Source organism: Nannospalax galili, unplaced genomic scaffold, assembly GCF_000622305.1.
Source record: "Nannospalax galili isolate Female #2095 unplaced genomic scaffold, S.galili_v1.0 scaffold155, whole genome shotgun sequence".
NCBI classification, from domain to species: domain Eukaryota; kingdom Metazoa; phylum Chordata; class Mammalia; order Rodentia; family Spalacidae; genus Nannospalax; species Nannospalax galili.
In genome coordinates this window covers 6,583,523-6,608,454 of record NW_008339923.1, presented here as the reverse complement: position 1 = coordinate 6,608,454, position 24,932 = coordinate 6,583,523, and the positions used below count along the sequence as shown (strand labels likewise).

Sequence of the window (24,932 nt, the reverse complement as noted above, 5' to 3'; positions counted from 1 at the left end):
ATGTATTATCACTGCTGTGCCATGAATTCAACAGAGCTGACAGCACTCAGCTAAGCAGTCATCAGAGAAGTCACATGCAAGTGATTTATACAGAAACTGTAAATTAGGAGCCACAGCTGTGGTCCCCCTCCTCTAAAGGAGCATTTAACTTAGTGGGGCTTGTTCTTTTCCTCTACGAAATGAGGGGTTAGGAAGAAATGGGCTCAAGATGACTCTTCCCCACTCTTGAAATTCTATGAGCTGTTCAGACTGAACAATCATGAGTATCAAATGCATTCTACAGGATCAGAATATAAAGTGAATACTTTCATACTTATCATGTCTCCAAATTACACTGTTGTTTTAGGATAAGTTCAGAAAAAAAATAGAACACCATAAAGACCTATTCCACATTTTATGGAGTATTTACTCAGCTCATATGAATATATATGCTCAGTAAGAAAAAAACATCACATTGAACCAATCCATGTGATTCTTGAAGTCTAAATAAAAGTGCACACAGGCACATGTATCATGCCAAGTTCCTACTTAGACTTCATGTCAGCAAGATTAGGTAGTCTGAGCTTTCTTCTTTTCTTGTTCATAATGTTCTACTAGCCCCCTGCTTTTTGAAAAGTTGAACAGAGGTCCACTTCATGAAGAATGAGCTCAGTCAAGGGAGTTATCTGAAACAGGCCTGTTACTTTTCTTTACTACACACATCCCTACAAAACCCAGACGTTTTAGTCTTAGTCTTCTTATTTTAGCCTTATTAATTTGTTAAGTCCTTTTTTTTCTCTTATTGATCATATTTTTGAAGAGGCAGTGTTGGGAACAGCCATGTGAACATCTACATGTGGCACACTGCATGGGGCTCCCTCAATTCCTTTCCAGAGGGAAGGGAAAGAAAATGTATAGAAAAATGGCAGTCTTCTCTCTTCCCACTTGGGGTGGTGCTTCTCACTGTGATAGGTTGGTGACATGCCATTTGCCTTTTCAGTCTTTGTTTCCTTCCATATACTCAATATTTCTTTACCTGTAGAAATGATCTTCTAAAGGGTTGATTGGAATTACATGGCTCCATAAAATATCCTAACTCAAACAGGAAGGCAATATATTTTATTACCTCTGCTGAGCCTAGGCAGAGCTTAACATGTGTGATACTATAGTTTCTGGAATCTGGGTGAGGAAACGTTGCTTTTATAAACTCTAAGAACCGGTGTGTGAGAATCCACCACAGTGATGCTGGTCGTTGCATAGATTTGTAGTGGTTAAAGCCTACTGTGTGAAATTCAGGAAGAGAGGACTTGATGGCCTGTAAATTAGCTTTGTTCCACTAAATTCAGCACTTTCCAACCATACAAATAATTTGTGATCATCTATTGTTTTATCTGGAGTTTTTCTCTCCTCCAGCAACACAAATAATTGAGCATTGATCTAGTTCTAAGAGGACCTTTAGAAAATAGTTATTTAAAGAAAAATAAATGTGGAACTGACTTGTTTCTCTCACTAATGAATAAACAGTCTGCAAATTACCAAATTTAGCAAATTTATTAGAGAGAGAGGAAAAATATCCAAAGCCAGAGTACTGCAGGCAGTAACTGTATCCCATGCATTTATTTTTCCTAGTTTAATTTTCCATATTTATGATGAAATTTCAAAGTACATTTTGGAAGAATTTCAAAAACTGTTATAAAGACCTTACCACAGATTTTTTTTTACTACTTATTATTGATTATAAAGTGGTCTTCGGCTGCAAGTTTTAATGAGAGAACCAAATGGTTTGGCATAAAAGTGAGATTAGCTATTAACAAAAATGAAAATATGTCCTTGTCAAAAGTATTGCAAAATATTTAGTAGTATTCAGGATAGATCTGTCAAACTAATACTAATAGTATAAAATACTGTTGAATTATATAACAAAACTATATGAATACCATTAAGTATTTTTAACTGAGGGCTAAAACAGATTCTGTATTGTCCAGAGTCTAGAAAGAGAGACTGCATCCTGATCGGCAGAAGATAATATGCCTGGGAATAAGCAAGTAAGGTCAAGTCGCTGGCATGAAAATCCATGCAGAGCTGAACCAAGCCAACATGGCATGGTGTATGTCACTCTAAAAGCTGTAATATGCTGTTCCCCTACATCACTGGAAGGTGATATCTCAGTATCAGATACACTGTACTGTCAATAAGGCAAAGCATAAGCATGGCTCTTCTATGTTGCTTTTACCCAACTTTTCACATATTAGAGCCACATTCCAACCCTGTCTGAAGATGGGGTTCCAAACTCACCTTGAGAGCCTGCATCTGGCTTGCCAAACTATAATGCTCATCCTGCATAGCATCTTTTCCACTACTGAAAAGAGAGCTGCCATATCTGGAGTAGATGCTGCCATCTCTCTGCTCAAGAGAACATGTCCCTTGCCTCAGTAATGAGATAAAGCAAGTAAGTTTGAGTCAGCCAAGGCTCTTTTTAGATTTGGGAAAGAGAGACCATTGGGTAAGTGGGATATCAAGGGGCTCATTTGTAGTAATCGCTTATTATTTTGCTTCTAAATTTTGTATTTTGGGCAATGCTGAAGATTGAACCCAAGGCTTTGCTAGAGAAGCACTCTAGCTATGAGCCACATTCACTGCCCCTGGTCACTCATTCATTCAGTGCCTCAGATAGTTATCATGTGCCTGACCTGCATGAACAATGGGAGACAAAGCTGAGTAAGCCTCAGTTCCTAACCCGAAAGAATCTCCAGTCAACTGAGAGCCACCTAGCCTGCTAGCACTAGTCTGCTCTAGTACAAAGTCGATGTTGAAACAGGCCAGCTAAAGATAATGTAAGTTCTATAATGCTAGCTTCACTAACCCAGGAGAAACTGCAGCCTAAGTTTCAGGTAGCACATACTAATTTTTTTTTTTTTTTGATCAAGCCCATGCATCTGAAGCACCGAGCTTCCAGGATGCTGGGCACATTAATATTCCTCTTTCAGGGACCTGTGCCATGGTCACTGTTATGAGTGAAGATAAACACTTGACAGCTGTGGAAGCTGTTGGCTTATCACTGCCTTACGCTTCACTCTTTCAAGCAAAAAACAATCAGGAACTAGGGAGCAATACACATGGCTTTCTTCATTTGAGGTTGTAACTATCACAGCATGACCTCTAGACCTCAGAGCACATGTTCAGGCTGTTTCCAGCTCAAAGTCCATCCTGTTTAGTTAGCACGGAGGTATGCTGTCACCAGTGCAGAGGTGCTTTCCAAGGGCAGTTTGGTTTTCTCACAGTCATGGTCAGTCTTCTAAGGTTGGAAGACTACAGGTAACATGCTTCCGCTATGGCCTCGTGCTCCCCCGGCCTCAGTATGCGTCAGTTACAGCTCCTGCTGTCAGCTGAATGGTATAGCTCTCCCAAACAGGTCAGGCTTAAGAGTTCAACAGTGAGGTACTCAGTGATATGCCTTGTGTCCAGTGACCACAAAGCCACATAGTATGCAGAGTCTGACTGTGGAGAACAGTGAAAGCAATGAAGAGCGCTTAAACCAGTCAAAATATTTTCTACCAATAGTAAAACATGTTTTTTTCTTGTGAAAAACATACAGCATCTTTAGGTGTATAGTTCAGTGGCATTAAGTAATTCAAATAACTGTGTAACCAACACCACTATCCACCTCTAAGACACTGTCAGCATCCTAAACAGAAACAGTCCTCATTAGACGCTAAGCCATTTCTTTCTCCTCAATCCCTGGTAACCACTGCTGTACTTTCTGCCCATGAATTTGACCATGCCAGGGACCCTGTACTAGTGAAATCATATGGTTTGTCATTCTGTGATTGATTCACTTAGCCTAATGTCCTCAAGTTTCATCTATGTGGGAACGGCTGTTAGAACGTCCTTCCTTTTCAAGGTTGAATGCTATTCCACTGCATTTTGTGTATCTATTCATCTGCTAAAGGATGCTGGCGTTGCTGCTGCCTTTTAGCTGTTGTGAATAACTGTGCTGTGAACCTAGGTATGCGAACAGCTATTGAGACTCTCCAACAAAGAGAAAGACATTTTTATAATTAAGAACAGTAGGACTGCACCGCTGGGCCTCTGTGTAGTACCTTTTTCTTTGCCTGCATCCCTGGAAGAAGGAATCTGTGCTGATAGAGAAAAAAAGTTTTATCAGACTGCTGGCCAAGTCATGAAGATTGAGTAGGTGAGAGGCTTCTTGGCAGACAGCCTCATGCAGCACAGTCCTCAAGCCACAGTCATAAACATTTCAGAATCCGAAAATCTATTTTAATTTGTTTTTCTTCATTCTGCTTAGTTTCTCTCTTAATTTATGGCTCTTTCATTAGGGCTATTTAATTTACCTTGGCTTAATTTAATTTGTTATTTATTCAGAGCTCCAGTTAAATTGTTGAAAGTTCTTCACATATTATCACCAAAATTAGCAGTGCAACATCTGAAAGAGAAATGATTGCTGAGTGCCCTTGACTGAACTAAAAACTGCTAAAGCTAATGCAGTGGTCAGGATGGTAATTAAAGATGTTTTGGAGAATTCAAAATTTTATAAATCACAGAACACATGATATTTAAAAATCTGTGAGTAATGTCCTCTGTGTCTCATGTTAAGAAAAGGACCTGAAAATCAATGAGGAGCGTTACTCTACACATCATCAGATCTATAATTCTGACCTTTGAAACAGTGAACTTGCTAATGGTCCCCATTCATCACCCATTCTTCCCACTCGGTTTCTCCCTTTGCATAATGAATTGTCCCTTCACTTAGCTTGAGTTAACTTTGGGTGCTGCTGCTATTCTTTCTGTTATGGTTGGCTATAAAACTTAAGAGGTCCATAGGATATGAACCAGCTATTCATGCTGTGTTCATTTTGGAGAGTGTTTTCTGTACTTGGCTAACTTCCCTAGAGGAACATCTCTAACAACTTGAGTATCATGGTTGTAGAAGGCAAAAGACATTGTAGACTTACTACAGGGTGACGTGGGCTGGACTCACAACTGGCCAGCTGTACTGACAATATGCTGCTCCTTGAAGGGACATTCAATAGTCCCTCCTTAATCTAGAGGGAGGTAAAGTTTCATGAATCATGATAGTACTCTTGAGTTCCAGATTTAAAAAACATAATAAATTTGATTTGTGGGGGATGCTTGGGGACAATAGAAATTGTTGGAAATTTGTATAGACAGGGTCTTGTAGTCTAAGCACCTGCAAAAACATTAGGACAGTGGAAAAGTGAGTTGATCCTAAAGCTAAAAGTGTTCAGCTCAAGCATGTGAGCAGCCACCCCTAAGAAGCTGAGGTGGAGGTGGGCTGGCCTGGCCTTAGGAATAGGCTGTGTGTGGCATGTCCATGGGGACATAGGGAGCAGTGAGGAGGAACTGGAGCTAGTCGAAGGAAGGTGTCAGTGCTGTGGTGCTGGGCATGTTGGATGTACCATGATGGTGCCAGGATTTGCTTTTCTCCAAGGCAACACAGGATCAAGTAGGTCACAAGGTCATGGACTGGACTTTATGGAGAGCAAGCGTTTCAGGGTCCTAGAGACTGCTGAACTTCCTTAACAAAAGGTCATAAGGGGGTAGACAGGATACTAAGGAACACACAGTTATCCCTCAGGACCCCTCGGAAATTGCAAGAACAATTATTGATTCTGAAGTCCATAGCTGCTCAAGTTCCTTTCATAACATGGCCTAGTATTTTGCACATAACGTTCATATCCCCCATACCTTCCATGACAGATAATAGCTAATACAATGTAAATGACATCTGAATAGTTGTTATATCATGTTATTTAGGAAAATGATAAGGAAAACTATTAACATGTTCATTATAGATGCAATTATTTTTGTAATATTTTCAATCTGTACTTGGTTCAATCTATGGATTTGGAACCAATAGACAAAGAGGAACGACTTTATGGGGGAAATACATTATTGTTACTCTTGGATGACAGGCGCTTGCTGAGTCTTAGTTCTTCTCAAACCCAGTGAAAAAGAGTACATACCAAAAAATCGAGGTATTTGCAAGAGCTCTGCTAGTACAGGACCTCCTGGTCTCATACTATGTTGGTTTTAATGAGAAATGTCCCCATAGGCTCAGGTATCTGAACTATTCCTCCCTGCACAGTGGTGCTGTTTGGGGAGGTTATGGAAGTTTTAGGACATGATTTCTCTCTGAAAGTGTGTCGCTGGGGGTGGGCTTTGAGAGTTTATACCCTCATCCCACTTTGAGTTAACTCTTACTGCTTCCTATTTGTGGCTGAGATATAAGAGATATAATCCTTACAAGGACCTGCTGTGTGCTGCCATACCTCCCCACCACGATGGACTCTCATCCCTCTGGAATTATAAGCCAAAATAATCATTTCTGTCTCTAAGTTGTTTGGAGTCATAGTATTTTATCACAAGACCAAAAAAGTAACTGATATGTCTGCCTTTTTCTCCTGGGGGCCAAGGAAACTGGTGGCCTAAGCACTTGGAGCTTTGATGAATTCCTCAGGAAGGAAAGCCTTCCGTGGGTGGGCTGAGTTGGTTTCCCTTCCGGAACCATCTGTGGAAATGGGTGTAACTGGGACAACCTGTTGCTTTCTCCTATACACTATTGGGATAGTTTTCAATGAGAAGAAAGAGGAGTCATCTGAGTGGAATTTAAGAAATATAATCTTAAAAAGGAAAGTGCTTTAAATAGAACTATCTTAAACTTGAATTCAAGGATTTCCAGGTTGGATCAGAGAAAGGCAGGTGTCAATAGCAATGTCAAGTACAGAATGCAAGGCTCGAGGCTAAGCGCCGACTACGAAGAGGAGGCACACTTACTCCTGACCCCATCACTGGCACCAGAAATAAAACTTGAGCCTTCTCGTGTTTCTAAGCAGGAATGACCTGTTCGCAAAGTACACTGAAGGCTAGTTTGAATACCTTGAGGCATCTTAGGGCTCTGACTTGTCTGTACGTGAAGAGGCAGCTTGTAGAAAAGAAGGGGTTATTGCATTTTCTTGGTATAAGATAGTGCCTATCAGAAGAAGTGTAATAATAATAATACAAAGAAGATTTTAAGACATAATTACACATTTCCTTTTGATTTATCTTAGAACAGAATCACAAATTGTTAACTGCATACATCTCTTATTTGGCTAACTTAAAAGCTGACTAGTTGCCAACAAAAATATTTGAAGATTTTATAAAAGAAATCAAGACTTCTCCCTTCTCAGGAGTGGCAGGAAGATGGGTAATCTTAGAATCTACCTAGATGCAGGCTGCCTTCTCATTACAGGCTCTGCACCAGGGTCTCGCCTGTGTTCACCTGAGTTGCTCTTCATTGTCACTGAGTAGTTTTAACTATACTTTCTGGAACCTTCAGGACCAGAATTTCAAGTCAACCCTAGCTTAAGGAATCATAAAGGAACGATTCACTCATGACTATAAAAGTACACCATCAACAAAGGATCCTCAAGGGGGACACTTTTAAGCATTCCTCAGCGTCCCCTGAGGGAGCAATTTCCCTGTAGGATGCTAGCCATGTTAAACTTTCCCATTAATTAAGGTTATGTCTCCATTCTGAGGCTAGTGATGCATCTCTGAGATTTTTTATTTTTAAAAAAATATTTTATTATTATTTTTTATTTTATGTTTATAAATGTATTGCCTGCATGTACGTAAGTGCACCAGTGGTCATGCAATACCCATAGAGGACAGAAGAGATCAGTTGTTGGATCTCCTGGAACTGGAGTTTCGGACAGTTGTTAGCCTAGCCGCCATGTAGGTGCTGGGAACTGAACCCAGGTCCTCTTGCAAGAGCAGCCAGTGCTCTTAACTGCTGAGTCATGTCTCCAGTTCCCCTCCCTTCCATTTTATTGAGGTTAAGACCATTTCTGGGAATCAGACTCTGGCAACTGACCAGTTGTCTTTCTAGAGTGGACAAATTTCTTCAGCTACTGATGCTGACTCACACCCACAACCCAGGCCTTTAGATAAATCACATAAAGGATAAAGGATGTTTTGCCACTAAGCATTTCAATAAATGTCTTTTTCCTAAATTTGTCCTTAATGAATATTTTGTTTGGATATAGGGAAACTGAACCAATGTTAGACAAAAACTGATTATTAAGCACAAAGGAACAGGGCCCTATGGCAGAAAGTGACAGGTGAGACCAGCACAAAGACAGTCCCGGATAAGAGACGCCTGAATGAATCCCAGAGTGATCTTGACTGAAGATGAAGTCTGGACATCTCCACTGTATTTTCATTTATTTATAAACATTCATGCCTACAGTATGGAGAAAAATTCATTTTCTGTCTTATTTTTTTCATTTTAATCTAAATTCATGTTGCTTGTGGACAAAAAACAAAGGAATATACTATTTATAAGAACATGTGGCAAAAATGACATAAAAGGATGATAGTGCCCAAGAAAGCCTAGAAAGGCTTGGGGAAGGAAGGAGTGGAGAGAGGATGGTTAAAGGGCAAACGGGCACAGGTACTTAGGACTAATCTAATATTCTATAGCACAGTTGGAAAACTACATTGACAATTGCTGAATGTAAAGAGAATTCAGAATGTTCCCAAGAAAGAACACACACAGGCTTCAGTGATAGATACGCTCATCGTCCTGATCTGTTCACTATACACCGTGCACATGTTCTAAAATGCCACACTGTGCCTGTAAACATGTATGACTGATATGTGTCAATTTAAATATGTGAACATAATAAAAATAAGTAAATAAATAATAGTGACTAGTCCATTTGTCTTTTTAAAGAGTCATTTTTAATTGTGTGTGTGTGTGTGTGTGTGTGTGTGTGCGTGTGTATGCATGCACATGCACATGTAAGGGCAGGTCCCCACAGAGGATAGAAGAGTGTGCCAGATTCCTCTGGAGCTGGAGTTATAAGCAGCTGTGAGTTGCCCAATGCAGGTGCTGGGAACCAAACTTGGGTTCTCTGAACTAGTAGCATATACTCCTAACCACTCAGCCATCTCTTCAGCCCTCATATAATCAAGCTTTAAAAACAATCACACATTCTAAGCATAGAATCTGTCCATGAGAATATCTATAGTATATAAAAATTATTAAAATATGATACCATAAAACATATCCCCTAATTATTTTTTAAGTCAAACAATTCAAAGGCTTGCATTATTTGTTTGTTTGGAGTACTGGAAATGGAAGCCAGAGCCTTGCACATGCCAGGCAAGTACTCTACCACCAGGCTACATCCCAGTTCCTGAAGATTGGGTTGAAAGAATTTTGTTTGTCTTTAATGAAGATGTATGCTCCGTGTCTGCTGGGGGCAAAGCAATATGCTAGATGTGAGAATGGGCATTGATGATGATTAATAAGGATCATTTCATCGCCCCATCATGCTGTGATCGAACGGGAAACCTGGGTATGACAGCTGTAGACATTAGTGTAGAAATGAGGGGAGGAAAGAGAAAAACAAAATCTCAGCGTTCAAATCTGAATTTGGGCACTCAGGCAGGGGTCATTCACATCATTAGATGTTCACAATTATGCTAGAAATTTGCATTTGTGAGGTGAGTGCACAATTCTTAGTATAACCTTGAGCGCATTTTTGTTGTTTTGCCAGAGTTTTGTCTTGTTTTGTTTTCGCAAAGCAGACATATGTTTGGAACTTAATGAGTCAATTTTCACTTGCTGCAGTGAAATCCATAGAAATAGCTTCCTGTTACTTCCACCAGAACAGCACCATCAAGAAAATGGATGTGAGAAAATAACAATGCCCTAGGCTTCTCTCAGCTGACCAGAATGCACAGTCTACGTCGACAATGGGCAAAAGCTTGCTTTTCTTAAGTAAAATACATTATTCAACACAGAATTATGTCTTATAATGCTGATATTATCAAAAAATCAAAACAACAAAAGATTCCTCTAACTGATACAGTAGGTCCTTATCCTTTTAAACATTATTATGTCATTTTTATGAATAAACATAAATGAAAGTTTCCCTTTATAAGTCCATTCTCTATTAAAAAGAAATTTAGATTTATACTAGAAATTCATGTCACAAGGACCATGGGTTTTGCTCTAAGAAGCAGACTAGAAACTGGCCTATCTCCTATTGATATATGTATATTTTTCCTTCTACTCTGAGTATTGTTAATTGCTATTTTTATTATCAATACAAAACAAAATGGAAAAGAAATGAAATGGTCTTATAAAGTTTGAGTTCTAGATTTTCTGAAATCAAGTTTCAAAAATCATCCTAAGTAAAATATCCTGTTTCCACACCCTTGGTATGCTCCATTCTTCATATAGAAGTGAGGTCAGGCCAGCCCGAACAGAGACATACACTGTTTATAGAGACTGCAAAGACTCTGGTGGGACTATGTTAAGAATCAGTGGTATCTTGAAACAGCGACTGTGGAGACTGCTCAATTTTATACACGTGTCTCCCTCTTAACACCTTTGGCTGGGGCTTCAGAGATAGGATCTAAAGAAATAACATGTTTTTACAAACTCTGCTAATGGACAGAAAATAAAAATCGGCTATGCTGGCTGGGCATGGTAGCATATACCTTTAACCCGGCATGAATCTCTGTGAGTTTGAAGCCAGCCTGGTATACATAGCTAGTTTCAGGCCAGCCAAGGTTACCTAATGAGACCCTCTCTTAAAGGAAAAGATTTGAGAGCAAGATTGAGTCAGTCAAAATCCCAGCATGGACAGAGAAGGGCTCATGGAACTCTACCTCCAGCTGAGAAGATGTTGGAAACTTATGGCTGCTGGGGGAAGGGCAGCCAGTTTTCTTCAAGAATACAGAATTTGGGAGGGAAAAGTAGTGGGGGATAGGGAAGGAATGGAGGGGTGGGAATGGGGGGCACATTCGATCAAAAACATATGCATGTGTGAAATTCTCAGTTAAAAAAGAAATAGGCTGGAAAGTGCCTGAATCTTAACATTAGGAATCAGTAAGACAACTATGCCCTGATGGTGCCAGGCCCCATGGTCGCTTGAGGACCCAGAACCAAGATAGTTCACATATAATTATCCAAGCCTCTGCCACCTGCCCCTATGTGTTATAGGCCAAGCTCCTGAGCTTCTAGGTCCTTTCACTGTTATTTATCAGGCACCAACTATGTACATAGTGCCTTTAATTTCATTGCTTCCACTATTGAATATTTATCATCATCATCATCACATCTCACAAATGTAAACTGTTTCAACTACTTCAAGGAAGACAGCTGGGGTGCAAATCCAAGTTTGCATGATTTCAAAGCCTTACTCCACAGCATTCTCGATACTTACTCTTCTCAGCAAGAAGACTAATACCTAAACTCCCTACTTTCCTTCTTAAAATAAAATCATCCTTATAAAAGTTCCCAAAAGCCTAGCATGGTGATGCATTTCTGTAATTCTAGCACTTGGGAAATGGAAGCAGGAGGATCATGAGTTCGAGGACAGTCTAAACTAAAGAATAAAACACAATGTCTAAAGAATTCCCAAAGAACGCCAAGTAGAAAAAATTTTGTGGAGTTGAATCAACCACCAGGTTCGGTGTAGAAATGGGGACTGACGTAAGAGCTGGAATAATCACATGAAGTTCAACGAGGACCCTTTATACAGGTTGTTCTATTCAGCTCACCCTTTCCACAGTCTGCTCAGGGATCACCTAGAAACCTGACAGACAGGGGGTAATCACCAGACATGTCCATACACATGTGTCTGCATATCTGTCCTGGTTCATACATGCCAATTTAGGTGCTGGTGAAGAAAAACTCAATATCTGGTTCTTATTCATATGGCCACATGTTAAGAGGACATATTGTATGTATCACTGAGAAAGAAGTTGTTGACATATGAATTTCCCCAAGCAGTTTCAAAATGTGTGTGTGTTTTTTTTTTTTTTCAAACAAGACTTTGATTTAGGGAGCAGCCTTGAGATGTTTTCCACACGAAAGTGACACTTGGCTGTAGTGGGGGAAAATTCTATCTTCCACGTAAACAGGCAGAGCAGGGGATCTAGAGTTAGTGTCAACTTGCCTCCAGCCACATACTTCGGGCATCTCTTTGAAAACAGAGCTTTCATCAAATTTTCCCTCTTATCTTTTTGGTTTCAAATGTCTTCAGAAATACTTCCCATTTTTATTGTGAATTTCTTCTTGGTGGTGCTAGTGTTATCTAAACACAATAGACTGGGCACTGTATGCTTAATAACCTACTTCATTTGTGAGATATACATCTGTTAAAATGCATCATAGAAAAGTGACTGGGATGCCATGTTTCAGGATTAAGATAGTTATGTGTTGGTAACAAGTGCTTCTGTAACTAAATAGCTACCATTTACTATGTTCTGCAATAACTCATCTCTCTTTAATTATTTTCCAGCAGTCACAACTTCTGAGATTTCTATGTACCACAATGGCTTAGACAGGAGTATTATTGCAATTAATACAAATGTTCTCAAACTTATGAAAGATCTACAACAATTTTAGAAACAATACTAAATATAATCAATCACAGTAAACTCTTTGGTGATTCAACACTAAATTCTGTCAAACATGTTATTGAGATAAATTATCCCTTGTGAAAAATGTTGAAAATGCAGATATTTTCATTTATACAAACACACTTAAATATACACAGATGAATATGGTAAAAATAACGCTTATGTGCATTATTCCATATTATTTTTGGGAATATACAGTGAAATACATTCCATGTGACTCTGTATGAAGCTTCTACTTTCTAGATAGTTCCCTCACATCTTTCTTCAACATTTGCTGCCTCAAAGCAACTCACTCAAAAGCCATTTAGAAAAGGGAAGGAAGAAACTGACTTGCCCAAAGAATAAAAGAGATGTACAGGTCTTACCAATTTCTTAAAGGCAAGGCTTCATATTATTAGCCTAAGCAAAGGCCAAATGGAATTGTGAGAGCCATATAGGGCATTGTAACTACCCTGCCCCAGTGGCCATGTCTATTTCCAGTCACTATCATCTACATCAAAGATTTTACAATTTCTATCAGAATCCTACTTTTAGCAAATATTGTTTTATAGAAGGACAGTCCTTTTGGAAGGCAAAATAATGTTAGCTAAACTATTAACTGCCATTGCCTCCTGACAGAATGCTGATGATTCTGAGGTGCTGGACTCTGTCATCCTCCTGCCATGATGCTGGTCGACTGGTGTGCTGACCCTCAAAGACAAAGAGCTCATTTGCAGACTAGAAGCTCATCCTCAGTAGGACAGATGTCCAATGGTATTTTAGGAATATTTACCACCACAGTCATTTGGGCTCTGCCTGTCCTCATTGCCCATGGCATCTGTTTGAGTTGGCTGACTCAGAAATCTGTGGGTACGGGCTAGCAATATGGTTCAGTGTATAAAGACACCCGAGTTTGATCCCTGGGATCCCACATGGTGGAAAGAGAGAACCATGTCCTGTATGTTGTCTTCAGACCACACAGGCACTGTGACTTGCACACATGTGCACACTGCCGTACACAAAATAAATGAAGATGTAATAAAGAAATCTGTGAGTAGAGGAAAAACAGGCTAAATAGCCCATACAGGAAGCTGCTCAAATTCTGCTGTCGTTGAGTTCCACCCAGTGTGAAAAGGGCTAACTACATGTAGAAGCCACATGCACCAGAGGCTGCTTTTACCCTTCTCTGTCTCACATTCTCTTTCCTCATTTCCCCCTGGCACCTCCTTATTAACCGAAGGTCTTCTGTGGGACAGCAGGCAATGCAGCTGAAAGATCAACTGCTATCCAACCAACATCACAGGCTTGAAGTGGATGAACAAAGAGAGGGTTTGGGAGACCCACTGGGCAGCTTAAATAATGCAACGTGCTTGTTACACATCAGTAACTCTCCAGCAACTAATGCATGATTCATGCAATGTTTTAACTATTCTATCTAAAAACGCTACTTGGAAAAGTTAGACTTAAATTTTGGTGGAAAAACCTGAACAATGAGAAGTTTCCATGATTTGTGTTACATGTGAGCACTCTACAGGTCTGAATTTTACAAGTGTTGCATTTATAGGCAGAGTGTGTTGCCTAATTTGTCTTGTGATGAACACATTCTACATTTCAGAGAAAGCAAATACAGAAGGACAAATGTGAAGACATTCCTTTTAGGATCATTGTACAGTGAATAATCATATAAAATCTGATGTGACTTATGGGTCTTTAGTCTTAAGTTTTAGCAAGGCCATATGTTATTGTAGGCAATGTTTTCAAATGCTTAATTTGTGACATCACCCCAGTGACCACCTAAGAGACCTAGAAAAATGAATTAATCCAGCAGAAAACAGATCCTTGGAGGATTAGTTAACATTTAGCTAAGGTCACAAGGGCAACTAAATTACTACTTTCAAGTTATTCCTTACAGAGAGCTTGCTAAATGCCACAAAAATCCAATAGATTCCCAGAATTTAAAATAAATCTCGGAAATCTTCAGTCTGAATATCTTGGCATGAAGAGCCCATGTTTTCTTGGTGTTTCCTTGGTTCAATTAAAAATATGAAAAAAAAATCACCAATGCCCCAAATCAAGAGTCTAAGTACAGAGGTGAGGGTCAAAGACCATCCAGGAAAAAAAAAAAAAAAAAAAAGAAAGAAAGAAAAAAAGATGAGAGATGAGGGCCAAGAAAGAAGTGAAAAACGAAACAAAACAAAAAACCCAAAAACATGGGAGGTGAGGGAGAAAGAGAAATCGAGATATAAAGACACAGAAAAGAAGCTAGCTCAGTACTCAAGAGGCTGAGGCAAGAGCTTCAGTTCAACGCCAGGCTGGGCTACATAGTGAAATCCTGTTTGATAAAACCAAACAAAGAAACAAGAGAATTAAAATGAAGAGAACAATTAGCTGGAACAAGGGGACAAAGGATAAAGGACACAGGGCAGGGACAAGGGACACATGGAGGACAAGGAAGGAGAAGGAGCATGGTATGTACATGGATTCAGACAAACTCAATGCCTACATTCCTGATAGTTCTCTCACTTTGAGTAGCCTCATCCAAGCCTATGCTGAAGACCTCCAGACTACTAGTTACTATTTCTAGTCCAAAACAGCATATCTAGTGGTCAGCAAGCATGTCTGCTTAAGGCAAGGCTGAGCTCTACTTTTGATTTGCAGAAGATTCCAGTTTCTTCTCTATTTCACAATTTATTATCACCAACTTGCTGCAACCAGGAACTGGGTTATTTCTAGACTTTTTTTTTCTCCCTTCAAATGGCTATTGAAATTTATTTCCTAATTGTTCCATGTTCATTTAACTGGTCTTTTCACTGTGCTCATGGCCCAGTCTAATTTCCTTTCATGACCATTGATAGGTAAAAATTTGGCAGAGAGCGAGCAAATGGAGGCTGAGGCACCAAGGCACAGATAAAACTCCATCAAAATAGGGTTTATTAGCAAAGGAACACATGGGACAGATTCCCTTCTGGGCAGGGAAAATGTCTGCCCAGGTCTTGAGCTGGGGTCTTTTAAAAAGGAGGCTTCTGCTTCCTGCAGAAGGAGGGAAGATGTATTTTTTTAATGTTGTGGGGGAGTGGGAGAGCAGGACTATTAAAACCTGTCCTCTTCAGAGATCAAGGGGAAGCCTGCTGTGTTGGCCAAACAGTGGAGAAAAGTCTGCTTCTCTTGACTTCAAAGACCAAGGTGCTTATCAGCTAGGTTCCCTTTTCTCAGGAGCATGAGAAGTCCTTGGGATCCTGTTGGTGAGGGGTCAGGGCTATCTGAACCTGTTCGACTTTTACCACCTTTCTCTGGCAAGCCAGCCTCCCTCATCTCCTCCACTCATCACTTTACTCCAGTTCCATGGGCACAGTTATTTTTCAACTATGGAGCTAAGCAGCAAGATCCATGCTTACATTTCCTCTATTTAAGAACATTTATCTTATTCCTTCCAATCATCTATATTTTTATGTTGTCATTTTATATAAACTGAAGACTTTATTAAGTTTGTTTTTAACTTGTTTCTACAAAAGCAGACGCCGTATATTTTTCAGCCCTTATTACAGCCAGACCTATTTGCTTTCTACCAACAACTTTATCATAACACTGAACCTGCTCTAATGACTTGTTCTTTTACACTCGAATGCCCTGTCTTTTTCTTTGGGGATGATCTTTGAGATTGTTTTCTCACAGGGGTACTCTATTGATTAACTGCCCCAGCATAGTGCCAGTACATAACAGAGGCTCCATAAATTCTGTCCTCCTCATCTTCATTACAACAAAAGGAAATTCTTCCTTCTCACATGCTTGGTAGCATCAAATACAAGACGTGTGAGTCATAAGGACTAAATACCTGCTGGTGAACAACTGGCTGTTAGGATTTGGCAGAGCTTTTGTATTATCCTACGGGAGGACACATTGGTCTTGTATTAATTTTGGCATGACATGCTTTGTGCATTTACAGAAGTCCCAACCATTTACTGTAAATTTCTGCCTCCTAATATTGAATGCTATATGATGAGAAATGTTCCCAATCACAGAGTCACAGCTGTGTCAGCCACCAATGTCAACCAGTAACTGGATCTTTTCATACACATGGCAAATAATGGGTATAACTCCAGTTTTGCCAACCAGCGACAAGCTCACCTTTTCTTCATTACCAGCACAACTCCAAGAAATATGATAACGAACAGCAAAATTCCAGCAATCACTCCTGCAATTTTAACCGTGTGGTCTGTTTGTTTCTCAGGTTCTGGGACTGGTTTTGGAGTAGCGGCTCCTAAAGATGAAAGGAAATGAAAAAGGGGGTGGGGGGGAGAGAGAGAGAGAGAGAGGGAAAAGGCGCAGCAGGAGAGAGAGAGAGAGAGAGAGAGAGAGAGAGAGAGAGAGACAGAGAGAGAGACAGAGAGACAGAGACAGAGAGACAGAGAGAGAGACAGAGAGAGAAAGAGAGAGAAAGACAGAGAGAATAACTACAGAGAGAGAGACAGAGAGACAGAGAGAGAGACAGAGAGACAGAGAGAGAAAGAGAGAGAAAGAGAGACAGAGAGAATAAAGATGTTACATTAAAATTATTTTTGCTGTATTTAACAAAATAACACAACTTATCAGAAGCAGCAGACAGACAAGCTTTGATTTTTCAAAACGGCTTTCACAGGCACTGTAAGTATTATAATTGTTCACGTTGTTCAGTACTTTACTAAACCACAGCACACCTACGTCTGACCCTTTTATAAGAGACTCTTCTCAAATACAGTTTTTAAATATTTTTATTATCTCTTTCAGCTCCTGCTCTTTCTTTCATTTAAAATCTTGCTAACCACACAATAGCTATGCCTAAGCCTTTATCCAAATTTGATTTGCTGGAACATTTTCCTCAATTATTTTTCATAAATGAAGCAATGATTCCATAAAATATTAGCCCAAACACCTGGAAAAGTGAGATAAGCTCATTTTCCATGCATTTTACCAGCAATTGTCTTTTAACACAATGGAACCCCCCCACCCCCGCCTTTGGAAATCTGAATCTAGGCTACATCTGGTCAGCAAAATGCTCCTTCTAAGCAATTTATTCACAAAGTGGGAAGCAGCTGGTGATCACACCTCTGGCACCCACATTTAATATCTGTTTAAATGAGATAACCAGGGCCATGGAGTGGCAGCTATGTCTCGGCGTGCCTGCCTGCCCGATTCCGACACACCGTTTGTCCTGCTTGTGGTAGGTATAATGTGATGGAACGTCAAAAGTAGGTCTGATGAAATATCCATTTCCTTGCTAAATGAGTTCAGGACAAAAAATATTAGGCGTGTATTGTTCAATTCACTAAACAGCATCCACATTTTTAAAGGCTGCTCCTCACCTCATCAGGATGTGATGATGTCTAGGCCACCACACCACCCTTACTAGGCAGACAGAGCAATTTCACATGCAAACTTCTCACCCTAGAATCATCTTTCTGGTTTTGTTGATCAAAAGATAATGAAGAGCTCTTTCTCCCTTTCCATTGTGTTTTCCAGTATGTGCCTTTGTACTTGAAAAAAGACTGAACTGCCACTGCATTTTGTCCTTGTGCATAGCAGATTGAGCATTTTCTGAAGTGACCTGTCACAGAAAACGGGGTGGCAAGCTATGACTGCCTGTTTCTTTGTTCCTTTGGGAACATATGAACCCTATTTCTTTCCAACTAAACTCATATTAAGATTTTGATTCAAGAGACCCTGCATCTTGAATGTGGCTGTGGCCTGGCCAGATGCAAATGGTGAAGATTAGCGGAAAAATGTGAAGTGAGAGATCCCAGGCCATACCCATAGGCTTTCCTACTACAGAGACACCTGCGGCTGACCTGCTGCCCATCTACCGCCTCCTAGGGTTGGCTCCCGTTACTGCTTTTTAGTGAAGGAGAAAATAGAAAAGGAGCAGCCTTCTAGTCAACTCCATTATTTTTTAGTCATAATGATGCATGCTGGACTAAAGTAAATCCCTTCAGCAGGAGCCTTGGCAGGCCGTTTTCTCCTTCTGACCACATTAAGAGGGCCTTTTGCTATTTTGCTTGAATGAACAGCCCTCAAAATTCTTGTCTAGTTAAATGTTAAAAGTATTAATGATAATTATCTTATGGTAATTAATACTCAAGTACATGACTCCAACAAACCACTGGGATAGAGAACCAGATACTTGATATGGACAAAATCGAGACACTGAATAAATGACTAAGAAAAATCTATAGAAAAATATGCGTGGGGTAAGAGGATAAAAAAAATCTTTAAAAACGCAGAGTAACAATGTGAATTCAGAAATGGAAGCACAATATTTTCTACTATGATTTAATATCCAATTTTATATATGCAATTTGTGAAAAAGAAAACAAAAGAAATTACACATAAGAGCTCACAGCAATGGGGACAGCATGCACAAGTACCACATGAGCTCAACCCAGACAAAATTCCAGCACAGTCGTGGGGAAGTGGGTAAGAAACGCCAGCCGTACCTGAGGAATACTGGAAACTGATGGCTGCTGGGAAGGGGAGAGTCAGGCTCTTTAAAAGGGTGTGGCTCTGGGTAAGTTAACCAGGCCCCAGTGGGTGGATCCACAGCAGACAGTGGGAACACAAATTTGACTCTATAAGGCCTTAATACGTATACGCAGAGTGCAGGGGTTAGTAAGGTGGCTATAGATAGAGGGGAATCTAAATACCATCAAAATATATTGTATGAAATTCTCAAAAATTCAATAAAAAGGAAAAAAAGTATAAAAAACTGCAACTAATGTACTTTAAAATATAATTAATAGATACACTTAAAGTTACACTTAACTAGTCACAAGGTTGAACTCGCCACTATTACATTTAATTTTTTTTTGTCTTAAAGAAGTGTGAACTATAAGATAATTAGTTTGTGTACACTATAACTATATGATCGTGATTTCAGGTCTCTTGGTGATCAGTTTGAAAGAAAAAACAAGGAGCAGCATTAAGAAAGAATGAAATTTTTGATAGCAACTATTATTTCCAATAAATTGTGGCTTTTAAAATACATTTTTCTTCCAAATGTTGGCATACTAAGTCACTCTATTTATCTCACAAGCTTTAGGTTACTTACTAATCCTCCAAATATATTATCACTACAGATAAATGATATGAGCTTTGGGGTGTAAATAAATTATCAGTAAAAACAATAATTGGGAAAGAAAATATTAAGGAAAAAATTTTCAGTTAAAACAATTGAAACATTAAAAAGTAAGATGGTCTAACTAGTACATTGTGAGCATTAAGAAATGAGCATGCTCTGCTAATGGTCACATGTTTGCTTCTGCTAACCAAATTACTAGCTTTTCCTTGGGCATTTTACCTGGGCCCTGCCAATCTATTAATGGACGTTCTGCTCTGGGTGACGGTGCTCACCCCTGCCTTTGTCCTGTTTGGGAAGTAGGCAAGGACATTGTTATGTGCCTAGCAACAACTCAGTATTAGGATTCCTTAGGATTCTCTTCTTGTTTTCCACTGCAAGTCAAGGAAATAGGATGTTCTGGAGCTCTGCATGGCACAATAGCAAGGCATTTATGGTAGCGATGGTGTGGAAAGGGATGGGACTCAGAAGAAGGCTGCCTCTGACCTTCTGGTGGGTTCAGGTGTCTGGTTTAGGGCTTCCTAGAGAAGCAGCACTGTAAATGCAAAGTCAGGGTGAGGCACACACCAACCTCCAACAGCCTGATGAGAGGTTGGCCCTGGTTCTGGGCTGTCCTCCAGCACAGGCAGCTCTTGCCTTTGTTATATGTGCTGGGCCCTCTTACCCTTTAGACATGGGTGTTGTGGGTCCCCCTCAGATGGAATGTTCTTCTCTCACTCATTTCTTTGGAAACATGAGCCAAGCCTGAGGTTAGGAGCTGTCAATCAGCCTTGGACTGAATTTGCAACTGGTAATTACTTTTTCTTTCTTCCCCTGCATCTATGAAGTTGACAGTGTAATTTGTAAAGTGCTTGCCAGAGAGTTGCCTTTTGCAATATCTTCCCCTGGGCTTTGTTGTTCTCTTGTTAGGTTTCTCATGGTATAAAGTTGTAATACACACATGTACAATATATACATGTATAATGCATACATGTATATGCATATTCTAATTCTTCATAGAATTATGCTTTTGTATAAGCATAATATCGTACAAAGCATTTGTATCGTATGCTTTCTGTTTAGAGATTGTGGCATGATTTATCTCAAGGGATAAACTTTGATGTGTGCATTTCACAGTGGGCCCCAGCTAGCTGGAGCGGGGGTGCTAAAGTGATGAGGACGCTAACTCTAACAGCCACTAGGGACCAGGCTGCTAAGCAGGGAGCATGGTCTTCCCAAATCTCCATCTGCTGCCTCCTCGTGTCAGCTCTGTCCACTGTTTTTGAATGACCAAGAAAGAAGGGTGCATTCCTGTCAAACTTCATCAGTCATGGTTTCCAATACAATTGCTACTGTGAACAAACACAAACTCAGAAGACAGGGAATGACTGTCTAATGCAGTATCTGGTTAGTTTCAACTTGGCAGAAAGCAGACATTTGGCCTAGTGCTCAGTGTTAAATTAAATAACAGCAGGCTGAGAACACCATGTGCTGAGCCACTAGCTTAAGGTCTGGACCCAATTTTGACGACTGCACTGGCTGTACAGATGTTCCCAAGAGGCTGTGACGGCTGCCACTGGCGACTGCAGTTCCTGACCACCCTGCCCATCACGGTTGGAGCAGCCTCCCTATTTAGAGGGAGGAGAGATGCCAGGCTGCATAGGGCAGAGGGGGATAGCCTGGCATAATGGTGCTAAGGAGATTCTCTGGCATAATATGGATTATTACCACGGTGACCTTGAACATGTGAGAAAATATCATCAACATTCTTCATTTATTTAACAACGATTTCCTGACACCTAAATGTGTCATGCTGTATTTTAGGAACACAGCAGTAAGCAAATGGAGAAACCAAAAGTCTTCTGTCTTCTCAGAACTTAGATTCTTGGGTGGAAAGACAGACATGTCTATAAAAGGCTACAGGCCACATGTTACTTGGTGCTGTGCCCTGGCCTGGCTGTAGGGAAGAACCAAGCAGAGTGGAGCAAGTGGGGTTGTGACCAAGCAGAGGGATCTGAGAAGGAATTACTGAGAAAATTCCCCGGGGCAGAGACCTGCAGGAGGAAGGAAGTGAGACAGGTTCATATCCCTTGACCCTTTGCAGGTAATGGGAAGAAACATTTCAGGTGAAACTGACTGGGTGGGAATGGAATGTAGTGAGCTGGGAAAGTGGTAGGGCTGGATGTTGGTCTCTATATTTAGTCACTTCTGTAGATGGTGGGATGGAGCCCGCTTTTCTGCTTCAGATGGGAGCCAGATGAGGATTCTGAGAGGGGGAAGATGTGATTTGGCTTATATTTAACTGCGCTATCCTGCATGCCCAGCAGACTGAAAGGCATTCATTGTGGAAACGGATCAGGATGAGGCTATGATGATAATCCGAGTACAAGTCTGTGACGGTGGAAGTGGAGGGGATAGATGTGATCCAACTTCATATATTTTCATGGCAGAGTCATAGGTATTTGCCAATGAACTGAGGTAGAGCATGTCAGTACAGCATCCAGTTTCCAGCAGGCATTACCAGAGACATGAAGATGTGGGAAGAGCAGGCATGGAGGTCAGGTGTGGAAAACAGGAGCTCAGTTTTGGACAACCTAGTCTTCAGAAAATAACACCCAAAGCAGGCAGTTGGAAAAACAGGGGAAAGATCTGGGTTTGTGATATAAATTTGGGATCGTTAATAAAAATGATGGTATATAAAGCCATGTGTCTACCTGGAGGCATTTAGAAAATGAAGAGTGAGGGCAAGACCAGCCGGGGGAAGATGGAGAAGAATCAATCAGGAGGAGGAGGTCAAGGTGAGCAAAGATTAAGATGGAATCGCTCTGCAGTGTGGTCAGTGAGGAATCTAGGGATCAAGAGATGTTCTTCCTGGTTCATTAGAGATGGAGAAGATTACGGCATGTCTGAGTGTAAGTGCTAATGATCCATCAGAAGCAAACTCTGATGATAAAGGGGAGACAGAAAGTGCCTGCAGGAACAATGTCCTAGAAGAAATAAAGGCTGGGGGGGCAGTGTCCAGGAGGTGGGGCTAGCTTGGGACAGGGAGCAGTGTCCAGAAGGTGGGGCTAACCTGGGCCAGGAGGCAGTCACTGTATACACAGGACCAGCAGTCACAATGGCTGCAGGTGAGGAAGAGATCTGGGAACAGAATCATGATGGCTTTAGTGCCCCAGTGAAGAAACTCCTAAGAGGATATGGGGAGGCAAGAAAATTTAGACCATCACAAGATAGAGGAAAGGACAAAAAGAGGGACCTGTGGCAACGAGGGGTAGATGTAAGAGGCTTGGAAACATGGACTTATTGATGGCCAATTATGAATACAGAGGATATAGGAAAAGGGTTTTGAGAAGGGGAGAGAGAAAGAAGTAGGTGTATACAAGTGTTAAGAGGTAGAGGGATGAAGGGGGCGCTGAACTGCTGGCTCTTGAGAGAAGGCACAGTGAGATCAGTTCTAATGCCTTCAGCACTGACAGAAGTGAGGGCAGGGGTGGGGGAAGACAGGGGCTTGGGAAGGAAGGAGTTGGGGGGCTGTGGCTTATCTAGAATAATATGAAGCTCTAGGACATCTTCACCCAAAGCCAGGATGTACTCGTTAGTTTCTATCAACTTGACACAAACTAGAGGCCCCTGGGAAGAATGAACCTCAGTTGAAGGTTTTCTCCATTGGAGTGGCCTGTGGCCATATCCATGAAGCAGTTTTAGAAGTGTAATTGATCCAGAGGGCCCAGTCCACTGTGGGTGGTACCATCCCTGAGCAGATGGGCCTGGCCTGTGTAAGGAGGGTAACAGAGTCAGCCAAGGGTAGGGGGAGCAAGCCAGTAAGAAGTGTTCTTCTGCTGGGAGTGGCGGCCCATGCCTTTAATCCCAGTACTCAGGCAGGTCTCTGTGAGTTCGAGGCCAACCTGGTCTACATAGTGAGTTCCAGGCCAGCTGGGGCTACAGGGAGACCCTATCTCAAAAAGACCAAAAAAAAAAAAAAACCAAAAAAAAAAAAAAAAACCAGAAAACAAAAAAAACCAAGTGTTCTTCCATGGTCTGTGCTTCAGTTCCTGCCTCTACTTCTGCTTGAGTTGTCTTCTTGTGTTCCCTCAGTGATAGACTATGATTAGGACGTGGAGGTCAAAAAAACCCTTTCCTCTCCCAGTTATTTTTGGCCAGTGTTTTATCACAAGAACAGAAAAGCAAATTAGAACACATGATGAGGAAGGGGAAGGAGGGAGACTAGATGAAGCTAGAAGGTACAGCGTGTGGTACACTCTTGAAGTTGTCAAAGAAGTGACTAGTGATTATTAGTGGTATAGATGCAACTTGGAGAACTCAGACATCCCTCAATCACTTACATGCAACAGCCACAGTACTGGACGTATACACAACAACCTGTTCATATGACACAGTGTTCAAACAAACACCCCGGTAGTTAGTCCCTTTTCTGCCCTAAATACTATAATTTCCTCAGGGGAATTAGAGGAGGAAGAAGGCTGAGCCCTCATATTCCCATGCCATGGGGAGCAGGTCACTGTCAACAATGCAGGAAGCCATGTGAAATGCCTGAGGTGAGCCCTAGAACCTGCCTGTGGAAGAAGGGGGTGTATCATATTTAGAAAGACTCCTTACCAAAGGTAGCAATAATGAAGAATGCCCCAGAAGGTCAGCCAGAGAAGGCTTCGTGACCACACACTAGCTTTGCTCTCCGGAGCCTGGGTCAGGGCTGGGAATAGTACATGAGAGGCCTTGAAAATGAGGCTTCATGCTGTGACAGGTGTTGCTCACAACTTGAACAGCCTGAAGTAAATGCAATCAGTGAGGAAGCATGGAGAATAATGACATTGTGCCTGGAGAGAGTAACTGGGCAGAACCTCATAAGTCCCATGAAGAAGGGGAAGGAAAGAGGTTAGGGAGCAGTGGGAAGGCTACCCCACTGCCCTACTGACCAGAGACTCCCAATGTATGAGCCAAGAGTGGGACAGAGACAGAAGGGATGTAAGGGACACAGGAGACACCCTCCAGTGCACACAGGTGGTAGAACCAATGGGTGGCACTTGAGTCTCTGGGTGTAGGGACAAGGGTGAAAGGGGGTGGGTGCAGGTGGTACTGTTTATAGGATTATTATGGTCTTGCCCTGGGGGATAAGTGTGTTTGGGTTCAGCATTTGAATTGAATCCAGGCAACAAACTGTCACTATCACAGTGTGCTACTCAAGGTTACTCAGTGGCAAACCGGCATTACAATCACCACTACTCTACTGGCATTTGGGGGGAGGGGGATAAGGAGAACTGCTAAAGAGACAGTAAGGAGAAAGACCAAGAAACTGCTGAGAGGGCCCTGGAGATAAAAGGCAGGAGGAAATGGAAGCTGTGCAAATATATTAGAATATCTTTTTCCACATACGGTTTTACTTATTTTGATTGATTGGTTGTTTTTG

General features: G+C 41.1%; 1 protein-coding gene across 4 annotated transcripts in view; it reads right to left on the bottom strand.

Moving 5' to 3' along the window:
* Ptprm (protein tyrosine phosphatase receptor type M) overlaps positions 1 to 24,932 on the bottom strand; it is a 794,765-nt gene that overhangs the window by 244,785 nt on the left and 525,048 nt on the right. For all 4 annotated transcript variants that reach the window (XM_008834659.1, XM_008834658.3, XM_008834655.3 and 1 more), the window contains one exon: positions 16,549 to 16,681. In XM_008834659.1, coding sequence (XP_008832881.1) covers positions 16,549 to 16,681 — 133 coding nt within the window. The remainder of the gene's footprint in view (positions 1 to 16,548; positions 16,682 to 24,932) is intronic.